The sequence below is a fragment of the Scyliorhinus canicula genome, chromosome 19, assembly GCF_902713615.1.
Source record: "Scyliorhinus canicula chromosome 19, sScyCan1.1, whole genome shotgun sequence".
NCBI lineage: Eukaryota > Metazoa > Chordata > Chondrichthyes > Carcharhiniformes > Scyliorhinidae > Scyliorhinus > Scyliorhinus canicula.
The window spans coordinates 93,457,974-93,483,863 of NC_052164.1; the positions used below are offsets into that span (position 1 = coordinate 93,457,974).

Below are 25,890 nucleotides of genomic sequence, written 5' to 3' on the forward strand. Positions count from 1 at the left end.
TTCTCCTCTCCCCCCTTCCCTTCTGAGCAACAGGGACAGACTCTGTGCCAGAGACCTGTACCCCATGGCTGACCCCTGGTAAGTCTCCCCCCCCAAACAGTATCCAAAGCGGTATACTTGTTACTAAGGGGAACGACCACAGGGGATCCCTGTACTGACTGCTTCCTCCCAGCCCCTCTCACCGTCACCCATCTATCTTTATTCTTTGGCTTAACTACCTCCCTGAAGCTTCTATCTATGACCACCTCTGCCTCCCGAATGATCCCGAACAAACACAAGGAGAATGTGCAAACTCCACACGGACAGTGACCCAGAGCCAGGATCGAACCTGGGACCTCAGCGTTGTGAGGCTGCAGTGCTAACCCACTGCGCCACCGGGCTGCCCAGATATTGCGATTATTAACGGTAAAGTTATTTCTTTGTTGCTAGGGCAGCACGGTGGCGCAGTGGGTTAGTCCTGTTGCCTCACGGCGCCGAGGTCCCAGGTTCAATCCTGGCTCTGGGTCACTGTCCGTGTGGAGTTTGCACATTCTCCCCGGTTTGCGTGGGTTTCGCCCCCACAACCCAAAAAGATGTGCAGGCTAGGTGGATTGGCCATGCCAAATTGCCCCTTAATTGGAAAAAATGAATTGGGTACTCTAAATTTTTTTTTTTTTTTTTTTTAAATTCTTTGTTGCTTAATTGTGTGTTGAAATTAAAGTTTGTTTGAACATAAAAGCTGTCTGCTGACCAGTCATTCCTTTTCCCAAGTTGGGTTCTAGTCCGGAATCCCATAACAAATTGGGGTTCGCGTTCTTGGACCCATAACAATGGAGTTCTTAGTCGGGGATCTTAACAAAAGATTGGGGTTCTGGTCTGGATCCATAATACTTACAGGTTGACTGGAAACAGCTAGCTCTTTAGAAGCAGCAGCAGAAAGTTACACAAGACATTTGAAATGTGGATGTATCACAAAACATGCATGGCTAGGCTGTGATTCCCCTCGGACCATGGTCGACCAGCTTACTGACAATCACCCATCAATTGTCACAAATGATGGCCCTTTAGGGAAGGGGACATAGTGCCCATAGAATACTAAACCACAAAGGAAACAGGAGATACGGAGACCAAATTAGGCTTCATGGTAAAGTTTGTTTATTTCCCATATATACAGATTGCAATTCCTTGTCTGCGTTACACTTCCCTTGGATTCAGGGTTCTGGTCCATATGAGTTTACATTTTCAAAAACATTTGGAGTATTCACAAAATATATACATAACAACCAGATACGCCAAAGACTCTGAAGGTGAGACAGCCTCCCAGGTGGGCTCAAGATCCTGCTCCAAAAGTTCCAGCCTTTTCTGCGATCTCCAAAGCCACTTTCAAATTCTGTTCAAAGAGGTCACACCTGCAGATGAGAGTTTTTAAAATACAAAATAGTTCAAGGGAATTACTTCGAATCCGACCACACCGCTTCAATCAATAAGTTACAACCGAATAAATACAAATTTTGTGATATGAACACCACAACTGATCCACAGATATTTCTGACATGCCGGTGTCTCATAAGGAGGATAACAAAAGGAGAGACTGCCTAATTCCGCTTCTTATTTTGGCAAGGTCTTATTTTTTTTATAAATTTAGAGTACCCAATTCTTTCTTTTTTCCAATTAAGGGACAATTTAGAGTGGCCAATTCACCTATCCTGCACATCTTTGGGCTGTGGGGGCGAGACCCCCAGAGACACAGGGAGAATGTGCAAACTCCAGGCGGACAGTGACCCGGGGCCAGGATCAAACCCGGGTCCTCAGTGCTGTGAGGCAGCAGTGCTAACCACTGCACTACCGGGCGGCACATGGAGGTGGTTTCATTATAGGTTTGCCAGTACAGGGATTGAACCTGTGACCTTGGCGCTATTAGCACCATGCTCTAACCATCTGAGCTAGCCGGCCACGTCAATGGCAGGCAGTGAAGAGTGCGAGACACCCCAGGTCAGCCACGCTTGTTGTGGAATGGCGCCCATCAGGCTATAAGCCCCTGGCAACAGGCTAGCGATCCATTTCAGGAACAAACTCGCCATGAGAACAGATGAAAGTCTGCCTTATGCACCACTAGGTGCGTGGAAGTGAAACAATATCAATAGAAATTAAAAATCCACTTTAAACATCATTACTTTAACCTTGGTTCTGAACTGATATTTGCTATATCGTATGAAGCAGATGCTGAACTCCAGTATCATTCCAGAAGTGAAATGTGGGCCCAAATGTTGTTTTGACAGGTTCTAATGCACCGAAGCACCATTGCAATCTCACCTACAGTTTCTTTTTAAATTGAGGTTTATGAAATTCTTCTAATTGCTGTACAAACATACAAATTAGGAAGACTATGCCATTCAGCTTGCTCCACCATTAACTTTAGCATCACGTGCCCACCTACCCCAACAACTTTTCGCCCCTTGTTTAAGAATCTATCGACTTCTGCCTTAAAGATATTCAAAGGCTATGCCTCAACCACTTTGAGGAAGAGAATTCCAAAAACTCATAGCACTCAGCGGAAAAGAAATCTTCATCTGTCTTAAATGAGCGACCCCACAATGGGCCTGAATTCTAGATTCTCCCACGAGGAGAAACATCCTCTCCACATCCAACCTTTCAAGTTCCCTCAGGATTTTATCTTTTAATCAAGTCACCTCTTACTCTTCAGTAGACGCAAGCCTAACCTGTCCCGTCTTTCCTCACAAGACAACCCACCCATTCCAGGTGTTAGTCTAGTAAACCTTCTCTGAACCGCTTCCAATATATTTACAGCTTTCTTGAAATAAGGTGATCAATACTGTCCACAATACTCCAGGTGTGGTCTCACCAAAGCCCTGTATGACTAAAGCATAACCTCCCTACTTTGGTCATCAATTCCCCTCACAATAAGCAATAACATTCTATTAACTTTGCTAATTACTTGCTGCACCTGCACACCAACCTTTTGCAATTTATGCACTGGGACGCCCAGATCCCTCCGCAACCTCCTCATTTAGATAATACACTTTTTTGTTTGTCCTGCCAAAATGAACCTCACATTATATTCCATTTTCCAAATATTTGCACACTCACCTAACTAATCTAGATTCTTTAGTAGCCTCCTTATGTCCTCTTCACAAGTTACTTTCCCATCTATCTTTGTTTCATCAGCAAATTTAGCAACCATACCATTGGTCGCCTCAACCAAGTCATTGATATAAATTGTAAAGAGTTGAGGCCCCAGTACTGATCTTGTGGAACACTTCTCATCATATCCTACCAATCAGAAAAGGAGCCATTTATGTCTACTCGCTGTTCAGGTTAGTCATTTTTCTACCCAGACCAATATAACCCCTACACCATGGGCTTTTATTTCCTACAATAACATTTGATGAAGCACCTCATCAAATGCCTTCTGAATGTTTAAGTACAGTACATCCACCGGTTCCCCTGTATTCACAGCACCTGTTACTTCTTCAAAGAATGTGTCCCTTTATCCTTATTCAGGTCGAACCAGACGACGTACCCCTGCACCCAAGGGAACAGCAAGCGGCTACTTAGGCTGTCAAGACAACATTTTGCACTGCCATCCTAAAAAGCACAGTGCCCCAAAAACCACGACGACAACAAAGTCTTGTAAATGTCAAGTGAACAAAATGTTAACCTTTTAAATTCAGGAGCAAGCCTTCTCTATCTATTGGCCATCCTGGACAACCCACCAGTTTACAGCAGAGCCAGACCCGCCCCAGATCTCTGCTAATTTCACTCAAGAGTGAGCCACAGCAAGCCCATGTATAACAACCGACTGTTCCTCAAACCTCCCTTCCGTGTGATAGCACCCAGCATCTATTGGCACTTGCTCCAAAGCAGCAGGTTTTATTTTCTCAAAGAGACATGTTAACAGTGGGCAAAGCTAAAAGGCAGAAAATAACTCCCACTGTCATTAGGAAAGAGAGAACAGATGGCATGTTAAAGGAGCAATACAGCAGGCAACGGCAGTGAATCCAACTATTGTTCGCACTGTGCTACGTCTGCCTTGGCTCCAGTGTAAAATCTATCCCAGAGGCGGCTTTACCTGAAGCTAATGCCGAGTTTATAATCAAAAAGGCAAGTTAGCAAAATTTATAAAGGGCTGGTCTCTTCGGCCTCGCAATAGGAGGCAGCACATCATTCGCTGGTGGCAGAATTCTCTCTTCCCACCGTTGTCAATGGGAATCCCATTGAAACCACTCCACACTTCCAGGAAACCTGTGGGGGAGGAGGTACGCTTCCGGTGGGACCAGAGAATCCCACCGCCAGTGAATGGCCGGAGAATTCTGGCCAAAATACGGATACTACAATTCCTTATTCACACCATGTTGCAGCCCTACCTGATCGGCATCTCGAGAGAGTAGAATGGATTTTTAAGAGCAAAGTCTGAATAAATTTCATAAATCTTCCGTAGGAGAGAATCAATTCCAGCTTGTCGAGGGTCTGCCAACACAATGAACTTAATCCCTTAAACAGTGAAGGACAAAACAAAATTAAACACAGAACAAGCAATCAGAATAACTCACTTTGAAGAGCAATCTCGGCCCACAAGCAATAAATAAGCTACAAATTACAAGAACAATGTGGTACTCTATTGAGAATCCAGTAGAAATGGAAATCAGGAACATGACTGGTATTGATTTTCAACCACATTATACTTCCCTCACTTTCCACTGCAGTCATAGAAACGTACAGCACAGGAGGGCATTTGGCTCTTCAGTAGAGATATCTATTCATCCCACTCATCTGCCCTTTCCCCATATCCTACCATTTTTTTTTCCTCGTTCAAGTATTTAACCAATTTTCTTCTGAAAGTCATTAGTGAACCTGATGCTGCTACCATTTCAAACTGTGCGTTCCAACAATTCACTAAATAAAGCAGAATTTCAAAGTGCAAGGAGCGGTTTGATTTTAAGTTTAAGATATTAATCAGGAACAGATAGGGGGAAAGAACGACGCTGTGGGGGTGATAAGAGACATGGCAGGGAAGTCTAGGACTGGGGACAGTCCAAAAATTAGAGCCAGACCTTTCAGGAGAGATGTTAGGAAACACTTTCAAACACAGTGGTAGAAATTTGGAACTCATCCACAGACAGCAATTATTACTTGAGATTGATAAAGCTTTTGTATTAAGGGGCAAAGATAGCATATGAAAGTAGGTTATGGATCAGCCATGGTGTCACTGAGTGGTGAACAGGCTTCAGGCTAAATGACCACCTCCTGTTCACATGTCTTATACATTTCCTCATTTGGTCTCTTTATCAATCACCTTTGATCAGTCACTCGTCAATCACCTTTGATCAGTCACTAGTCAATCACCTCGTCAGCAGAAACAGTTGCGCCTTATCAACCCTAACCAGAATGATTTCTGATTTTTAACACCTCTATTTCATAGAGTAGGGAGAACAAAACTCTTTCTTATCAACATAACCGCATCATCTTTACTATGGAGAAAGGGCGCATAGATGAAATAGTCTGAAACTCCAGAAATAGGAAATAACAGGCAATGATTCACCTGTTAGTGTTTGAAAACAATGCAATTTGAAGGCGTCCGTTTCTAGCATTTCAATGCCAGAACTTCCAGGCTCTGGTGATAACTGGGATCCAATTGCAAAAAGCCTGAGAATACAAACAAAACCTTTTTAGGGTCTGACATAGACACAACATCTTTCAAGAATCACCAAGAAGTAAAGACCGAGCCATTAATTACATATCCGAGTACAATCACTTTGGGATCTCAACCCAAATATATCTGTAAAGAATGTGGTTATGCATGAATGGATTGCGTCATGTAGTTTCCTCACTCAGTGCATCTAACTGACCCCACTAGCAGTATTAATGTGGTCAGAAATTTCTGGAGTTAAGTATTGCTAACTTAAATTTCAGATAAAATGCTGGAAACTCGGCAGTCAGCTTCTGAAAAGACAGGTCACTATTTCAAGCGGAGATCCCGCATTAGATAGGGTGGATATCGAGAGCCTTTTTCCTCTGAGGAGAGATAGATATAGGACAGATGTCAGAGGTAGGTTCTTTACTCAGAGAGTAGTAAGGGCGTGGAATGCCCTGCCTGCAACAGTAGTGGACTCGCCAACACTAAACACATTCAAATGGTCATTGGATAGGCATATGGACGATAAGGGAATAGTGTAGAGGGACTTTAGAAGGGTTTCACAGGACGCGCAACATCGAGGGCCGAAGGGCCTGTACTGCGCTGTAATGTTCTATGTTCTTGGCTCCAGTAAAACGTCTCTATCTGAAACATTAACCAATTATTTTCCGATGCTGATACGAGTGCTGTGCATTTCTGTTATTTTTCATCTTTATTTAATTCAACTTGTGGAGGTTTTCCATTTCAACTCGAATCCTGACAGTTGCATGTTTTCCCACCAGAACCCTGCCAAGCCTGATATCTGTGCAGCTGAGAGAGTGGGGGAAAGTAGGCAGCATGATCGCTTTCTGTAGCCAGTCACCAGGATATGCCAGGGAGGATGAAGGGCTACTTTTGGTTTCCATTCCTTTTGCCTGGGGGACAGTGCAGTCTCTGTACTTGGCCTCCATTCTCTAAGCGGTTTAGGTCAAAAATTGAGCAGACCGGATTTAAAAATTCACACTGTTTCTTATTCTGAGCATGGAGCCAGAGTGCATTAATTTCCAGCGCAATGTGCACTTAATACTGAGGAATAATACAGTGACATGCAGCATGTCAGTCATAGGTGTATTATCTCTAAAGGCTTTATGGAGATCAATAGAAAGGCTAGATTAAATGATTTTCCTACTCGGGAATGAAACAGTTCCTGAATGGATTGGACATGCCAGCTGTGGGGAACGATAGGCGGAGGGCGCTGGAAGCACCAATGGGACTGGGAGAGGTCATGGAGAGCATCAACTCCATGCAGGGGTGCCAGAACCTGATGGGTTCCCGGCAGATCTCTGTACAAAATTCACACCAGCTCTGACCCTGCACCCACGGGAGATGTTCGCAGACTCGCTAGCAAGGGGCTCCCTGCCTCCTCTGCTAACACAGGTCACCATATCGCTGGTATCCAAGAAAGACAAAGACCTGATGGAATGCGGATCATATAGACCAATTTTACAGCTTAAAGTAGATGTGAAAATGCTCACTAAAGTCCTTGCCAAGAGACTGGAAGGCTGTGTACCAGAAGTGGTCGCACAGGACCAGCTGGGCTTAGTCAACGGTAGACAGCTAACGTTGAACATCAGACTGCTGTTGAATGTGATACTAACCCCATTCGGGGAGGTGATCATCTCCTTGGACGCAGAAAAGGCCTCCCACAGAGTCGAATGGGAGTACCTCTCAGAGGTACTGGAGAGATTTGGGCTAGGGACGGAGTTCACCTCATGGGTGAAATTCCTATACAACGCCTCCAAGGTGAGCGTTCGGATCAACACCACCAGATCTGAATACTTCCAGTTGCACAGAGGCATCAGGCAGGGATTTTTGATTTGATTTATTATTGTCACATGTATTAGTATACAGTGAAAAGTATTGTTTCTTGCATGCTGTACAAACAATGCATACCGTACATAGGGAAGGAAGGCGAGACTGCAGAATATAATGTTACAGTTATAGCAAGGTGTAGAGAAAAGGTCAACTTAATATGAGGTAGGTTCATTCAAAAGTCTGATGACAGCAGGGAAGAAGCTGTTCTTGAGTCGGTTGGTACGTGACCTCAAACTTTGGTATCTTTTTCCTGACGGAATAAGGTGGGAGAGAGTATGTCCGGGGTGTGCGGGGTCCTTAATTATGCTGGCTGCCTTTCTGAGGCAGCGGGAATTATAGATAGAGCCAATGGATGGGAGGCTGGTTTGCGTGATGGGCTGGGCTACATTCACGACCTTTTGTAGTCTCCTGCGGTCTTGGGCAGAGCAGGCTCCATACCAAGCTGTGATACAACCAGAAAGAATGCTTTCTATGGTGCATCTGTAGAAGTTGGTGAGGGTCGTAGCTGACATACCAAATTTCCTCAGTCTTCTGAGAAAGTAGAGTCGTTGATGGGCGTTTTTTTAACTATAGTGTCAGCATGGGGGAAACCAGGACAGGCTGTTGGTGATCTGTACACCTAAAAACTTGAAGCTCTCGACCCTTTCTACTTCGATCCCATTGATGTAGACAGGGGCATGTTCTCCACTACGCTGCCTAAAGTCGATGATAATCTCCTTCGTTTTGTTGATATTGAGGGAGAGATTATTGTCATCGCACTAGTTCACCAGATTCTCCATCTCATTCCTATACTCTGTCCCGTCATTGTTTGAAAACCGACCCACTACGGTGGTGTCATCAGCAAATTTGAAAATCGAGTTGGAGGGGAATTTGGCCACACATAGGTGTATAAGGAGTATAGTAGGGGGCTGAGGACACAGCCTTGTGGGGCACCGGTGCTGAGGATGATCGTGGAGGAGGTGTTGTTGCCTATCTTTACTGATTGTGGTCTGTGGGTTAGAAAGTTCAGGATCCAGTCGCAGAGGGAGGAGCTGAGGCCAAGGCCACGAAGTTTGGAGATGAGTTTCGTAGAAATGATGGTGTTGAAGGCTGAGCTGTAGTCGATAAATAGGAGTTTGACATACGTGTCTTTGTTATCTAGGTGTTCCAGGGTAGAGTGCAGGGCCATGGAGATGGCGTCTGCTGTGGACCTGTTGCAGCGGTAGGCAAACTGTAATGGATCAAGTCAATCTGGGAGGCTGGAGTTGATTCGTGCCATGACTAACCTTTCGAAGCACTTCATGATGATGGATGTCAGAGCCACTGGACGACAGTCATTAAGGCACGCTGTTTGACTGTTTTTTGGTACAGGGATGATGGTCGTCTTCTTGAAGCAGATCGGGACCTCAGATTGTTGTAAAGCCCGCTGCCCTGCTCTTGTTCGCTCTGACAATTGAACCCCTGGCGGTCGCTCTGTGGGACGCAAAAGGCTGGAAGGGTATCCGAAAAGGAGGCAGAGTCTCACTCTTTGCAGGTGACCTGCTCCTCTACATCTCTACCCACAGAACAGCCTGAAAGTAATCATGAAGCTTCTGGAAGAGTCTGGGCCTTCTCAGGCTACAAACCCAACCTGGGCAAGAGCGAGGCATTCCCGGTGAACCCAAACGGGGGAGGGATGGAGCTGGAGGGTCGACCACTCCAACTAGCCCAAAACAAATTCCGCACCTGGGGACTCAGATAGCCCACGACTGGACACGGATCCAGACAAAATGATTATGGCGTTTGTGTGTGGGGGGGAAAGAATCCTAGAATCCCCAAAACTACACTGCAGAGGAAAAGAAACATGGGCGGTCTGGACCTTCCAAACCTGCAATACTACCACTGGGCAGTCACAGTAAATTAATTAGAAAGTACATGTCACACTTGAGTGATATTGGACCCAGTGGTAAACTGTAAATCCTCATTCACAGGGCAGCACAACACTCACTTCTAGTCAGATGGTTGAAAGTTTGAGACCCCACAGCAGGATCAAGTCCTAGGTGTATAGTCAAGGCTTGTATTCCAGTGCAGATCTGAGAATGCATTACACTTTTGGAGGCATTGGGCTGCAGGCAAGACCCTTAACTGAGGTCTTATATCTTGATAAAGGCTTTAATAGGAAAACTGGGATGTAGGTTTTGTATTCTAGAAGGATAATATCAAAAGGACAGGATAGCCTTCTCCATTCAAACTTATGAACCAAAACAATCCCATTTTCAGCATTCCAGGAACTTGGAAAATCTTTTAATTATTTGAACCAAGAAACTCATTTTAGGGACAAAAAAAAAAAATCAGCAAAATAGTATTAGATCAACCAGCAAAGTAACAAGAAGCTGCACCCCAAGGCTCATTTATTCAGCTGCACTCTGCTTAAAGGTAGATCCTTGGCTTATTCGTTTCTGATGCTGCGCCCTGAACCATTTCCTTGGCAGTTTTTGTCACTGGTGGCTTGCCATTGCATTCCACTCTCAGGGGCAGAGCGAGGAGGTAGGTCCCAAGTCTACACCCGCTGGAACGGGAACCAAACCCGCGCTTTTAGCATCATTCGGATCCACCTGCCAGCCACCTAGCTAGGTGAGCTAACTGGCCTCCATCCCCAAGGTTCATTGCACTTTGTGAAACATGCCACACTTCTGAACTTAATTATTTTTCTCCATTTCAAAACTTACGAATGAAACATGGAGGCCAACATTAATTTCTCGTTCGATGTCAGACGTGGACGCCCAAAGCGAATTGCCAAAGGGTAATTGAAAGAGGTATTCAGGTACTCCAGCACATCCCTGTTATCAGACATGTACTTTCCATTCACATCAATTCCATTGATTGAAAGCACCGCATATCCAACTAGGGGGAAAGAAGTAGTAATATAAAATTCAAACACCAGAGTAACTGTATTCAAAGCTTGCAAAAACACACACGTCATAGTTAGAACTACCACCATCAGTAAAAAGTTTAAAATTTGACAGACAAAAACACTTAAGAATGATTATGCACAACTTTCTAGCATGAACACAGACAAAATCTACACTTCAGAAACTGCAAAATTTGGATTATGTTTAGTTTCCGGAGTCCTCTTGGCAATGAAAAGTGTTTCATACATGGAGAAACTGAAGAGAAATGGAGTGCTCGGTCTTGCATCTGTGACAAGGTGGAAGGAAACAAACATGATCTACATAGCCCTTTATATTCTCAATGTCTCAAAGTGTTTCATAGCTAAAAAAAAGTACTTCTGAAGTATACTCACTATTGTTACACAGGCTGGAGACGTTTTATTACATTAATGTGCTATGTAAATACAGGTGAGTTTGTAACAATTAGTACCCAGCACAAAGCCCCGTAAACAACAATGAAATAAAGAGCCGCTTTAAAATTTGAACATGATTCTCGTTGAGGCTTCAACATTGATGAGGGCGCTGAGCAAACTCCTAGCGAAACAAAATATTTTACAGGCTCACCTGAGCAGGCAGACCGAGTCCAGATTAACAGCTCAACAGAAAGACAGTCACTAGTCACTCTGAAAAGCCATCAGTCCCTCGATGCAACACCGAGATGTCAGCCTAGATTATGTGCTCCAGTCAGCCTGAATCTACAAACCTTCAGATTCAAAGGCAAGTCCGCTAATTACTGAGCCAGCCAGACAAATCTTCTTTTAAATAAATTCAGAGCACCCAATTCTTTTTTCCAATTAAGGGGAAAATTAGCATGGCCAATTCACCTACCCCGCACATCTTTTTGGGTTGTGGGGGTGAGACCCACGCAAACATAGGGAGAATGTGCAAACTCTACATGGACTGTGACCCGGGACTGGGATCGAACCCGGGTCCTCGGTGCCATGAGGCAGCAGTGCTAACCACTACGCCCCATGCCAGACAAATCGTACATAATATTTGGCATAAATATGGACCAAGAGATGATGAGGAACCTTCGATAGGGTAAAAAGAGATGCCCTGTTTCCCCTAGTGGAGAGGTCAATTACCAGGGGGCACAGATTTAAGATGATTGGTAGAAGGATGAGAAGGGACATGAGGAAAATCTTCTTCACTCGGAGGGTGGTGTGTTTTTGGAATTGGTTGCCTGGTTCAGTGGTGGAGGCAGGAAAACGCAACTCATTTAAAACATACCTGGGTTTGCACCTAAAGTGCTGTAACCTGCAAGGCCAGGTGCTGGAAGGTGGGAGCAGAACGGGCAGCTCGTTTTATTTATTTTTCAGCCAGCACAGACAGAATGGAACAAATGGCCTCTTTCTGTGCTGACATTTTTCCATGGTTCTATAATAAAAACAAAATACTACAGATTTTTTTAAAGTACCCAATTCAGGCGCAGGGCGGCTGCAGCGCGAAGAGCTCCCGCCGGTGGCCGCGAGTTGCGGCGATTTCGGGGAAATCCCCGAGTTTTGACGCACCCCCCGACTACCGCCGGCCTTTGGGGCCGTCGCGAGCAGCCAGCGGGGCTGGTTTAATAACCGGTGAAGAACCCCGCGCGGGTGTTGGGGCGGTGGGGGCTGAGGTCCTGGGCCCAGCGCGGCGTCGGGGCCAGAGCAGCGGGGGCGGAGCTACAAGGAGGCCGAGGAGGCAGGCCCGAGTCCAGGACACCATGTAAGGGCGGTGTCCACGACGGCTGGCTCCCACCTAGGAGGAAGGAAGAAGGCTGGAACTTGGTCCCAGGGAGTTCTGGATGAGTACAGAGGGGAAAGGAAGAGAGCTGGAAGATTTAAAGAAATTTAAAAGAAGTTTGGTGAAGTTTTTTTTCCCTTCCCCATTGTCTTTAAAAAAAAAGAATTATTCAGATTGATGAAGGACAGAAGGGTGGAGGGAGCGAGAGGAGAAGAGAAAGAAAGTGAAAAACAATAAGCTGCTAAAGGATGTGAAAAGCAGCGTCGAAGAAAGGAGGAAACGCGGGGTCGCCGCTGAAGGAGAAGACGAATAAAAGTGGTGATAGGATGGCAGAACCTGAACTGCAAAGCGGGGCCGCACTATTTACGGTGGAGAAGATGACCGAGGTGATGGCGGGGAGCTAGAAAAACAGTTTGCGAGGCACATGGAGGCCTGGAAAAAGGAGACAGCGGCCGCACTGAAGTTACTGGTGGAGGAGGCAATCGCCCCGATAATTGCCCCGTTGAAGGTGGCGGTGGCAAAGGCATTGGCCGAGGTGAGAGAGCAGGGCGAGAAGATGAAAGAAGTGGAGGAAGCCATGTCATGGCACAGTGACTAGGTCACCTTGATGGGAGATGAGTTGCGGAGGGCTGTGGAGATTAATAGAGGTTTCCGAGCAAAGCTGGAAGACTTGGAAAACCGCTCAAGGCGGCATAATTTGAGAATTGTGGGCTTGCCCGAAGGGACAGAGGGCCCAAGGCCAACACAATACTTTGTTAAGAAGTTGGCGGAGCTGATGGGGGAGGGTGAGAGCCCCTCCCAGTACGAGCCCATCGGTCATTAAGGCCAAAGCCCAAAGTGAACAAGCCGCCAAGGGCACTAATTATCTGCTTCATAAGTTTTGAGTGAAGGAGAAGGTGTTAAACTGGGCGAAACCGAAGCAGGAGATACTATGGGATGGTACTACGGTCCGGACCTACCAGGACTTGACGGTGGAGTTGGCAAAAAGACGAGCGGCGTTTGGGCGAGTGAAGGCGACGTTGTATAAGAAGGGGGTACGGTTTGGTATGGTATACCCAGCGAGGTTGAGGGTAACGTACAATGGCAAAGACTTTTATTTTGAGACAGCGGATGCGACTGAGGCTTTTGTGAAGGCAGAAGACTTGGGACAGACATGAAGAGTGGAGCTGGAAGAGAGACTGTGGACTGTGTTTGAACAGCCGGAAAATGTATAAATGTTATAACTTTCTTTTTACAGATTTGTGTTGTAATCTACTTCTCTTTGTATTGTTATTGAGTTTAAGTTAATGGTGGGTTGATGGGCGTTCTGTATTGCGACGGTTACATGTTATGTTAGTGAATTGTATGGGTTGGATTGTTGGGTTGGGGTTTTGTTTCTCTGGGACCGGGTGGAAGGCGATGATATGTCTTGGCAGGGGGGGGGAAGCCACCCGCACTAGCTAACTAAAGTCAGTCAGCTAGTGAACGGAGGTGAGAGGAGAAGAGGGCTGCGGACATTGGAGCCTGGATAGCAGACGTCAACGAACCTACGAGGCGAGCGAGAGGAAGAGGAGGGGGGAGGAGGAAGGGTTGGATGCTGGGGTTGTTGTTTCTAGGGGAAAGGTAGGGGGGTTTTTCGGGAGGTGGGGGGGGGGGTTCGATGTTAACAATGGACAGGGGCGGGTCAGGCTTATGGGGCAGGGCCCGGCGGTGTGTTGATGGTGGATAAGAAAAGTTTTGGGGGGGAGGGGTGTGTGTGTGTGTGAGACCCCCCCCAGTAAGGATAGTTACGTGGAACGCGAGGGCTAGGAGGTCCGGTCAAGAGGTCAAGGGTGCTTGTGCATCTTTAAAGTTTGAAAACCGATGTGGCAATGCTGCAGGAGACTCACTTGAGGGTGAAGGACCAGGTGAGACTTGAGACTTAAAAAGGGTTGGATTAGCCAAGTGTTTCACTCTGGATTTGATGGAATAGCTCGAGGGGTAGCAGTGTTGGTCAGCAAAAGGGTACGCTTCCAGATGGAGAAGGTAGCGGCAGATCAGGGGGGTAGATATGTGATTATGGCCGGGGCGCTGGACGGGAGATTAGTGGCGCTGGTAAGTGTATACGGTCCCAACTGGGACGATGCGGGATTTGCGAGGAAGGTGTTTGGAGCCATTCCTGACTTGGACACACACAAGCTGATTGTGGAGGGGGGCTGGAACCTGGTGCAGGATCTAAGGTTGGACAGATCACGGCCGCGCTCGCTGGTCCCATCAGGGGGGGGGCAAAGCGCTAGCTGGGTTAATGGTGGAAATGGGACGGGTGGACCCTTGGAGGTTCCTGCACCCAGGGGAACGGGAGTACTCGTTTTTCTCAGCAGTCTATAGGGTATACTCGCGGATTGACTTTTTTGTGGTGGGAAAGGCTTTGCTGGCTGGAGTCAAGGGGTAGAAATACTCTGCAATTGCTGTGTCAGATCACTCGCCACATTGGGTGGATATGGTGCTGGAGAAGGGCGTAGTGCAGAGGCCGGGTGGAAACTGGATGTGGGGCTTTTGGGGAACCAAGTATTCTGTGAAAAAATTGAAAAGGTAATTAAGGAATATGTAAGATTCAACTGTACGGGTGAGGTGTCAATGGCAGTCGTCTGGGAGGCTCTAAAGGCGGTAGTGAGGGGTGAGGTAATTTTGTTTAAGGCCAGGGTGGACAAAGAGGAGAGGTTGGAGCGGCAGAGGCTAATAGATGAGATGTTGGAGGCAGATAGGAGTTATGTGGAGGATGGGGACCCAGCGATGCTGGGAAAGAGGAAGGAACTACAGGCGAGCTTCGACCGACTATCCACCAGGAAGGCGGTGCGCCAACTGAGGCGAGTGAGGGGTGCAGTTTATGAGCATGTAGTCAAGGCATGTATGTTAGCAGGTCAGCTCCGGAGGGAGGCAGCAGCAAGGAAAATTCTTCAGGTAAGGGATAGGGCCGCGAAGTTGGTGGTGGCTCCGGAGCTGATTAATAAGGTTTTTGAGGAATTCTACGAGAGGTTGTACAGGTTAGAGCCACCCGGGGGAGACCGTGAGATGCTGGAATTTCTGGATGGGTTGGAGTACCCAAGGCTAGGGGAGGGAGACAAGGCTACATTAGAAGGAGCAATATTTGAGCAGGAGATAAAAGACGCGATTGGGAGGATGTAGTCAGGGAAGGTGGCAGGGCCGGATGGGTTTCTGGTGGAATATTATAAAATATATAAGGATAAGTTGGCACCCCTGATGGTAGGGATGTTTGAAGAGGCGATAGGGAAGGGAGTGCTGCCGCAAACCTTGGGGCAGGCATCGATTTCACTGTTGCTTAAAAAGGATAAGGATCCGACGGAGTGTGGGTCGTATAGGCCAATTTCACTTCTTAATGTAGACGCAAAGGTACTGGCAGGTGGGCTGGAGGGGTGCCTCCCAAAGATGATAGGTGAAGATCAGAGAGAGTTTGTGAAAGGGAGGCAGCTGTTTTCGAATATTAGGAGGGTCTTGAACGTCGTTATGGTACCAGCGGAAGGGAAGGAAACAGGTGGTTGTGGCATTGGATGCCGAGAAGGCGTTTGATCGGGTGGAATGGGGGTACCTAATGGCAGTGCTGGAACGGTTTGGGATTGGACCAAGATTTGTGAACTGGGTAAAGCTATAATATAAGGAGCCAAAGGCGAGTGTCCACACAAACAATATCAGTTTGAGATACTTCTCTCTCCACCGTGGGACGAGGCATTATGTCCCCCCCCCCCCCCCGCTGTTTGCGCTTGCGATTGAGCCGTTGGCCATCGCATTAAGAAGTTCGGGAGCATGGAAAGGAATAGTGCGGGGGGAGGATAGAGCATAGGTGTCCTTGTATGCCGACAACTTGCTGCTGTATGTGTCGGAGCCGAGTGCGTCGGTAGGAGGAATATTGGAGTTGCTGCAGGTATTTTGTTCTTTCTCTGGGTACAAGCTGAACTTGGATAAGAGTGAGCATTTCGTGGTGTCTCAACTGGGGGTGGGGGCAGGGGTGGTGGGGCTGCCATTCCGTAGGGCAGGGACCCACTTTAAGTATTTGGGGGTGCAGGTTGCCCGGGAGTGGGGAAGGCTTCGCAGATACAACATCACTAATTTGGTGGGGAGAGTGAAAGCTGACCTGGCGAGGTGGGATGGTCTCCCTCTGTCACTGGCGGGTCGGGTGCAGGCGGTTAAAATGAATGTGTTGCCGCGATTTCTGTTTATTTTTCAATGCCTACCGATTTTCCTGCCAAAGTCCTTTTTCAGGGAGATTGAGAGGAGGATTACCTCGTTTATATGGGGAGGGAAGGTGGCCAGAGTGAGGAAGGTGCTGCTACAGAGGGGAAGGCAGGCAGGGGGTTTGGGTCTCCCGAACCTGATGTACTACTACTGGGCGGCGAATGTGGAGAAGGTGCGGAGCTGGGTCGGGGGGGTTGATTCCCAGTGGGTCAGAATGGAGGAGAGTTTGTGCAGGGGGTCGGGGCTGAAGGCACTAGCAACGTACCCGCTCCCGATAGCTCCAGGGAAATACTCAGGGAGTCCGGTAGTAATAGCCTCATTGAAAATCTGGAGGCAGTTTCGCCAACACGTCAGGTTGGGGGCAGGGTCGAGGGAAATGCCGATCCGGGAGAACCACAGATTTGAGCCAGGGAGGTGAGATGGAAGCTTTCGGAAATGGGAAGAGAAGGGGATTAAGACTCTAAAAGATTTGTTTCCTCGGGGTCGATTTGCAGGATTGAGGGAGCTGGAAGCGAAGTATGGGCTGGAGCAGGGAGAAGTGTTTAGGTGGATTGGCCATGCTAAATTGCCCGTAGTGTCCTAATAAATGTAAGGTTAAGGGGGGGGGGGGGGGGGGGGGGGGGGGGGTTGTTGGGTTATGGGTATAGGGTGGATATGTGGGTTTGAGTACATGTGGCTCGGCACAACATTGAGGGCCGAAGGGCCTGTTCTGTGCTGTACTGTTCTATGTTCTATATGCAGGTTCGGGACTTTGCCAGGAAGGAGTTACAGAGTTTCCTGGAGGAACCGGTATCCACGTTGTTGGAGGAGGTGCTGGCGGCAAGTGGACTGGAGAAGGGGACAGTGTCAGCGGTATACGGAGCTATGTTGGAAAAGGATAAGGCACCACTGGAGGGGATCAAAGTGAAGTGGGAGGAAGAATTGGGAGGTTATAGAGGAGGGGGTCTGGTGTGAGGTGCTCCGGAGAGTGAATGCCTCCACCTCGTGTGGGGGGGTAATCACGTTCATATGTTTTGGTCCTGTCCAAAGCTAGAGGATTACTGGAAGGAGGTGTTTAGGGTAATTTCCAAGGTGGTGCATGTGAAGCTGGACGCGCGTCCTCGGGAGGCCATATCCGGGGTGTCGGATCAGCCAGGGTTGGAAACGGGTGCGGAGGCAAATATCATGGCCTTCGCCTCGTTGATCGCCCGAAGGCGGATCCTGCTGGGATGGAGAGCAGCCTCTCCACCCTGTGCCCTGGCGTGGCGAGGGGACCTGTTGGAATACTTGACCCTTGAGATGGTTAAGTTTGAACTCAGGGGAAGCTCGGGGGGGTTCTACAAGTCATGGGCACTATTTATTATGCACTTTCAAGAACGGGATAACATTGAACATTAGTTTGGGGGGGGTGCCGGGGGAGGGGGGCTGTGTATGTTGAAGATGGCTATGGGTAATCCCCGATTCCTTTTTTTCCGTTGTCATTTGTTTATGTTAACATGCGGGCGGATGTCTGGGCATGGTGGGAGGATGGGATCGTTGTTAGTGTTATGGGGTTTGAGATATTCGTTGTTGGTTATTGATTGTTGTTGGGTGTAAATTCGGGAGAAAAATAGTGAAAAAGGAGGAATAAAAATATATTTTTTAAAAAAGTACCCAATTCCTTTTTTTTAAATGAAGGGGCAATTTAGCGTGGCCAGTCCACCTAACCTGCACATCTTTGGGTTGTGGGTGTGAGATTCACGCAGACACGGGGGCAATGTGCAAACTCCACCATGCAGTGACCCGGGGCTGGGGTCAAACGCTGGTCCTCAGCGCCGTGAGGCAGCACTACTAACCACCGTGTCACCCCAAAATACTACAGATCTGAAATAAAAACAGAACGTGTTGGAAAATCTCAGCAGGTCTGATAGCACCAGTGGAGGGACAAACAAAGTAAACTTTGTGTGTCCCATATAACTCTTCTGTTCTGAAGAACAGTAATATTGAATAGGAAACCTTAATGCCATTTCTCGCTCCACAGATGACAGACAAATCTTGCATATCTTCATACAATATACCATTTATTCCTACAGCCCATTTCCCATTTATATCCCTCCTGATACACACCGGTTGTTGTTGCAAGAGTGAAAAAAGGCAAACTAAAGTTAATATAAAACGGTAGATAAATTTGTTTTACTAGCCAGTTTGCAGAGCTCAGTGGAGCGACAATAGCTGCAACGGACCTCAATAGCACTCTGCTGCCTGAAGGAGTATAAACTAATGTGGCTGATCATTATCCAGTTCTTCTGTTGGATATATTTGCAGGTGAATGTGGGCAAGGGAAGGATCCCATGATGGTCACGATGCCACACTGACAGAGAGGCGGAGGTTCACTTATAAGCAGTGGCAACCTTAATGGGGAAGTAGAAAGCAGCTTCTGCCCATGGAGAAAACTGACAAATCAGCACCTTCAGGGCAGGAGGTAACATTCCATTAAATATATTGCAGGTATTTAACAGAGCTGCTTCCCATAATTAACTATGGTATCTACGCATATTGAAATCCAGGTAAAGATCTGTTAACAATATTACATATTAAACAATTCCAAACACCCATTTCCAAACTAACCCAAACCCACTGTAACAGATACACTGGCTTCACCAGTGGGCGATGATTTACTTTTACTGGTACATCTCCTTCTAGCTGGTGATACAGTCACAGAATTAATAATCTTTTTATTATTGCCACAAGTAGGCTTCCTATAATACTGCAAAGAAGTCACTGAGAAAATCCCCTAGTCGCCACACTCCTGTGCCTGTTCGGGTAAGCACATCTTTTGAGATTTGTGGGAGGAAACCGGAGCACCAGGAGGGAACCCACGCCAACACGGGGAGAACGTGCAGACTCCGCACAGACAGTGACCCAAGCAGGAATCGAACCTAGAACCCTGGCACTGTGAAGCAACAGTGCTAACCACTGTGCTAGTGATACCTATACAGTGCAGAAGTAGGCCATTCAGCCCATCATGTCTGCACCAGCTCTCGAAATGATCCTCACGACATAGCACCATTCCCCTGCCTTTTCCCTGTACCCTTGCATATCACTTGAATAGAAACAGACATCCAATGCTCTTTGGGACTGTCTCAATTGAACCTGCCTCCACCACAATTCCAGACCCAAACCAACTGCTACGAAAAAGTTTTTCCTCACATGTTTTGCTTCTTTTGCAAATCAGTTTAAATCTGTGCCCTCTCGCTCTTGACCCTTTTGAGCAGGAACAGTTTCTCCCCATCTACTCTGTCCAGCCCTCTCATGACTTTGAAAACCTCCATCAAATCTCCCCTCTTCTCTCCAAGGTGAACTGTCCCAACCTCTCTCATCCATCCTCATAACTGAAGCGTCTCATCCCTGGAACCATTCTTGGAAACCTGATCTGCACTCTCTCCAATGCAATCACATCCTTCTTATCCCAGAACTGTGCACAATATTCCAGCTGAAGTCTAACTAGTGTCTTGTATAAGTTCAACAAAACCTCCTTGCCCTTGTACTCGAGGCCCCTATTAATAAACCCAGAATAGAATCATATCATAGAAATCACAGTGCAGAAGGAGGCCATTCAGCCTATTGAGTCTGCGCCGACACTTGGAAAGAGCACCCTACCTAAGCATACATCTCCAACCCATCCCCTTAACAAAGCAACCCCACCTAACCTTTTTGGACACTTAAGGGCAATTTAGCATGGCCAATCCACCAAATATCTTTGGACTGTGGGAGGAAACCAGAGGAAACCCACACAGACACAGGGAGAATGTGCAGCCTCCACACAGACAGTGACCCAAGCCAGAATTGAACCTGGGACCCTGGAGCTGTGAAGCAACAGTGCTAACCAATGTGCTACATTGTTGCCCATCTGGCCAGTTGCAAATTTTGCCTATACTCTTTTATGATTGGTTATCTCAACAAATTGAGACGTTAACCTCTCTTCATACTCACAAAAGACAAGTTATTCTTTAAAATAAGACACACTTCTGCTGCAGGGGTGCAATCACATAATTATTCTCGTTCATTTGTTTTCAAGGTCTGAGCAAGACCGCTGACACAACCAAGGTACAGTAGAGTCCCAGATGACCACAGGCTGCTTGGAGGGGCAGATGAGACTGGTTACCAAATTCTTTATTAACTGTTCGCTCCACCTGTCCTACTACCTTCAATGATCTTTGCCCATATACACCCTCTGCTCCTGCACCTTATAAGAATTGTACCCCCTATTTTACAGTCTGTCATGTGAATGATTTTGAAGTAAAATCTTAGAATCTATTGAAATTTGGTCATGGATAATGGGCAGCACAGTAGCACAAGTGGATAACACTGTGGCTTCACAGCGCCAGGGTTCCAGGTTCAATTCCCCACTGGAGTCTGTGTGGAGTCCGCACGTTCTCCCAGTGTCTGCGTGGGTTTCCTCCGGGTGCTCCAGTTTCCTCCCACAGTCCAAAGGCATGCGGGTTAGGTGGATTGGTCATACTAAATTGCCTTTAGTGTCCAAAAAGGTTAGGAGGGGTTATTGGGTTACGGGGATAGGGTGGCAGTGAGGGCTTAAGTGGGTCGGTACAGACTCGATGGGCCGAATGGCCTCCTTCTGCACTGTATGATCTGTGATAAAGGATAGCAAATGATAACCAATGGATCATTTGTTAAGATGTCAGACTAACTATTCGCTTTAATGTCAGGGCGTTGTTTAAAGCACTCTATACACCAGGCCCAGGTTTTCAGGGACATTTGGTAAGAGCAGGAGCCCCCAGCCACGCCCCATCCCCCCCACACTCCCCTCACCTTTGATGCCGTCCCTCTGACCGAAAGACACCACCACCCGCTCGTCATACACCTTCAGCACCAGGTCGAGCGGGTAGCTGAAGGTCTTCTCCACGTCTGTACGCGGTAAATAGTTGTCATACTGGTAAACCAGGCCGCCGGCTTTATTCACCACATAAACACTGTACACCACCATTGCTGCACCGCCCGGGGGGACGCCGGGAAATGTAGTCCATTTCCTCCTCCCCGCGGCTGCGCAGTGAAGAGCCTACCCTCCCCCGGAGCACGGCGCGCAGGGACGCTGGGAAATGTAGTCCATTTTCTCTCCCCTGCGGCTGCGCAGTGAAGCGCCGACCCCCCCGCCCCCCTGGGGGGGCGTGGCGCGCAGGGACGCTGGGAAATGTCGACCCCAATGGCGACGCAGGGAAGAGCCTGTGACTCCCAGCTGGCACCGCGCTGACGGGGCAGATGAGTTGCTGGGAAATGTAGTGATCTCCTCGCAGCTATGCCATAGACAGCCTACATCCCCCAGGGTACACAGCGTATCTCTGCCACCTCAATTGGGAATGAAAGTCTTGCATTTATATAGCACCTTCCAAAGCCAGTGGAAGTGGCTTAGGTGGATTGGCCATGCTAAATTGCCCATAGTGTAAGGTTAATGGGGGGATTGTTGGGTTACGGGTATACGGGTTACGTGGGTTTAAGTAGGGTGATCATTGCTCGGCACAACATCGAGGGCCGAAGGGCCTGTTCTGTGCTGTTCTATGTCTATGTCTATGTCTAAGTCCCACTGGCCTTTTGCAGGCAGATAATTAAGTACTATTGAAATATAGTCACTGTTGTAATGTAGGAAAATTTTGCAGTTCGATTAAACAAAACAAACCTCCACAAATAGCAACGTGATAATTACAAGAAATGTACAAGTTTTTGGTATGTTGGTTGTGGGAAAACGTATTGCCAGGATACTGTACTCTTCTTTAATTTGGATTTGGATTGGATTTAGGTTTATTGTCATGTGTACCGAGGTACAGTGAAAGGTTTTGGCCTGTGTACAGTTCAGCCAGATTGTTCCATCTATGAAAAAACTTAGAGGGTAGGATTCTCCGTCCCGCCAGCCCCATTTCAGGTACGGCGCGCCCCGCTGGCAGCAGGATTCTCTGTTCCAGCAGCTGGCACAAGGGGTGACACACGATCAATTGTACAAAGACTAAGGTTGGATACAACTGTGGCTTTATTGCAGTAAGATGTGTGGCCTCCCACAGCAGCTGGCGTAATGGCTGCTGAATAGAGGACACGTTCCTCCCACTGGGTGGAGCCAGCAGGCAGGAGCTACCGGCGAACCTGTGGTACAGGTTCTACCTCACATCACCTAATACTGGTGTAACAGTGGTTTACCACAAGGGGTTTCCCATTGTGGCCACCCCCACATCATCAGTAAACCCGCGGGCGCTGCCGGCAAAGCAGAGGACCCTGCCGACGGAGAATCTGCAGAGGACATCCGATAAATACACAATGTAAATACATAGACACAGACATAGGGTGAAGCATACGGAGTGTAATACTACTCAGTGGAGACGATGTGTGAAGAGATCAGTTAAGTCTGTAAAAGGATCATTCAGTAGTCTGGTAACAGCGGAGAAGGAGCTGTTTTTGAACCTGTGAGTGCTTGCTCTCGGACTTTTGTATTTCCTGCCCGATGGAAGAGATTGGAGGACAGAATAATCCGGGTACGAGGTTATGCCTATGATTATGCTGCCCATTTTCCCAAGGCAGCGGGAAGTGTAGACAGAGTCAATGCATGGTTTTGCATTGGGCTGTGTTCACAATTCTCTGTGGTTTCTTACAGTCTTGGGCTGAGCAGTTACCATACCAGTTACCATAGCAGTTACCATGCTGTGATGCAGCCAGATAGGATGCTTTCATCTGTAAAAATTGGTAAGGTCAATGAGGATATTCCGAATTTCCTTAATTTGCTGGGGAAATATAGGCGCTGTTGTGCTTTCTTGGTCGTAGCTTTGACGTGGGTTGTTCTGGACAGATTGTTGGTGATGTGCACACCTAGGAATTTGAAGCTGTCGGCCATCTCCACCTCGGCACCAGTGATGGGTTTTTGCAAATTAATGAAAGGCATTAAGTGTCTTGGAGTGTGTGAATGTAGTGTCTGCAGATTCAAGAATATATTTTCAGGGTTCGGGAGAGGCAGTGAGAAGGCAGGAGGTTGTAACTAACTGAGGAGCTCTTGCGTAGAACATTGGGCCGAATGGCCTCTATCTGTGCTATTATTTGTAGCCACCTGGGTTGGCCATGTCCCGATTTCAAAATGGACACTTGCAGAGAATGAAGAGGAAAAATTGGACAATGCTAAGAAAGCAAGCAGGTGCAAGATTTGTCTGTGGATTGGGGTTTGCAGCTCCCAGACACGACCGATACTACCAGCCATTAGCATACTAATGAGCTATCTCCAGGGACAAAAGAGAAACATTTAAGCAAACGATACCAGAGCAGACTCCCCGGCGCCAGTGGAGACTAAAACAAAGGCAGGCCAATGGTCACCTAGGGCCCGCCCAGCGATCAGGCAGCCACCCCTTTATCGGAGAAAAGCAATACAGATGATTAGGATATGGTCCAATTAATTGGGGCCAAGTTCAAGGCCCGCCCAAAAGAGCGCGAAGCCCCTTTGGGGTGTAAAGAGGAGCCCCCAAGACAGATCGGTCTCTTCTTCTTCTTCATCTTGGCCTAGACTCTCAGCGACGAGAAACCCGCCAAGCACCAGACAAGTAAGTCCAAAGTCAACGCACGATTCGAGATAGGCGCTCCTAGCTACTATTCTATACAGGTTCGATGCCAGCAGCCTCAGAACCGGACAATGGCCATTGTTCCTCTGACTGAGTGGGCACCCGAAGCTAAGTATCGGCTTTTAGTAGTAGTGATAGTTTAGTGAGTAGAGTTTGTGCATGAGTATAATTGACTGTGTGTGTAAATAAATGTGCATTGATTTCAAACTTACTAACTGGTGTATTGAGTCTTTGATCAGTATTCGGTTTTGAACCTTGTGGCGGTATCGAAAGGATACCTGGTGACTCTTGAGCTAGCATAATTAAAACAGAGCAAATTAAGGAGAGAGCATAACGAGCAACATATTATTATCTTGTGCAGTAATCACTAAGCTAGGCAATAACTTCCGCAGTGGCTAAATGGAACCCTCTCCTGAATTTTGTCAGGGGACAGCCGGGTTCCCCACTTGTGTCAATTTGCTGCACAAAGGTCTTGGCCTGTGCAGAAATAATTGAGTGCCCAATATTGGTATGCAGGTTGAAACCAGGTGGGCAGGCTGTGGGATCTGTGATGAGGAAGTGTTTTGTAATGTGGCGTGTTGGCTCCATTGTTGCTGCCATAGGATCTCTTCTTCCTTAGCACACTGATCGTAGCCACACAGGCTGGCATGAAGGGAGGCAAGCAGCAAGAAGATGGATTGGTAAGGTCCTTGTGCATTGGCATACTGGTATTGATGTAAATCTCCAGGAGTTTTGTTGTTGCAATCCCCCTCCTTATCATAGATTATCATAGAATTTACAGTGCAGAAGGAGGCCATTCGGCCCATCGAGTCTGCACCGGCTCTTGGAAAGAGCACCCTATCCAAGGTCCACACCTCCACCCTAACCCCATAACCCAGTAACCCCACCCAACACTAAGGGCAATTTTGGACACTAAGGGCAATTTATCATGGCCAATCCACCTAACCCGCACATCTTTGGACTGTGGGAGGAAACCGGAGCACCCGGAGGAAACCCACGCACACACGGGGAGGATGTGCAGACTCCACACAGACAGTGCCCCAAGCCAGAATCGAACCTGGGACCCTGGAGCTGTGAAGCAATTGTGCTAACCACAATGCTACCGTGCTGCCCCTTATGCAAGGGGCCGGGATGTTGCTCAGGACTTGAGTTGATTGGAGGGCACCATAGATGATACGCATTGTGTTGAGCTGGTTATCTACAAAGCTGTTTAGGATGCGTTGTACCATATTGGTGCACAGTACACTGTCGCCAAGTTCGCGATGGTAAGGCCTGAGGTCCTGAAGGTTTGGGCATCTGCACCCCATGAAGAATTAGTAAATTTGCTTGGGGTTTATTTTGTGTTTTGATCTTTGTGGCAGTCTTGCTCAGATGTTTTTTGTATGTCAGTGCTCAGTCAAGGGTAACACCAAGATAAACAAGATGTTGTTTGTCATTCAATCTGATGCCACTCAAGGAGATGTTGAATTGCCTCTTGGTGCTGCTATTTTGGAGGTGGAATATACTTGAGGATGTTTTGTGCTGCCAAGCTTAAAGCGCCATATCCTACAGTAGTTCGCCAGCTTTGCAACATCGTTGTTTAGTTTCACCTACAGTTTAGAAAATGCCCAAACTTGTGAGGCAGATACCGTCAGCATAGATTAACTTCTGAGACAGGGTCGGAGGCAATCATTGACATGCAGATTCAAAAAGGTCTGTAACCAAAGAAACCACCATCCCAACTTCGAACTGTATCGCTGTTCCTTCACTGTTGTTGTGCCAAAGTCCTGGAACCCCCTTCCTAACAGGAATGTGCCCCACATGGATTGCAGCGATTCAAGAAGACGGCTCACCGCCTGCTTCTCAAGGGAAACTAGGGGTGGGCAACAAATGCTGACCTCGCCTGCGATGCCCATACCTCCTGAATGAATACATTAAACAGCACAACTGTTCTCTGGTCAATATATCGGGTGGCATCAAGAAATGTTGTGTGGTTTATATATTGATTCGTTGACGTTTATTA

General features: G+C 47.4%; 1 protein-coding gene and 1 non-coding gene across 2 annotated transcripts; both read right to left on the reverse strand.

Annotated features, from left to right (window-relative positions):
* Positions 1-1,111: 1,111 nt before the first annotated feature.
* Positions 1,112-21,336, reverse strand: trappc4 (trafficking protein particle complex 4). Its single transcript, XM_038779504.1, has 5 exons — positions 21,115-21,336; positions 10,174-10,348; positions 5,540-5,643; positions 4,365-4,491; positions 1,112-1,388 (listed from the first exon to the last, which is right to left on the reverse strand). Exons 1-5 carry the CDS (start codon positions 21,287-21,289, stop codon positions 1,310-1,312), a joined length of 660 nt encoding a protein of 219 aa, XP_038635432.1. The 5' UTR covers positions 21,290-21,336; the 3' UTR covers positions 1,112-1,309.
* Positions 1,859-1,932, reverse strand: trnai-aau. Its single transcript has one exon. It is a non-coding gene; the product is annotated as a tRNA-Ile (tRNA).
* Positions 21,337-25,890: the final 4,554 nt, after the last annotated feature.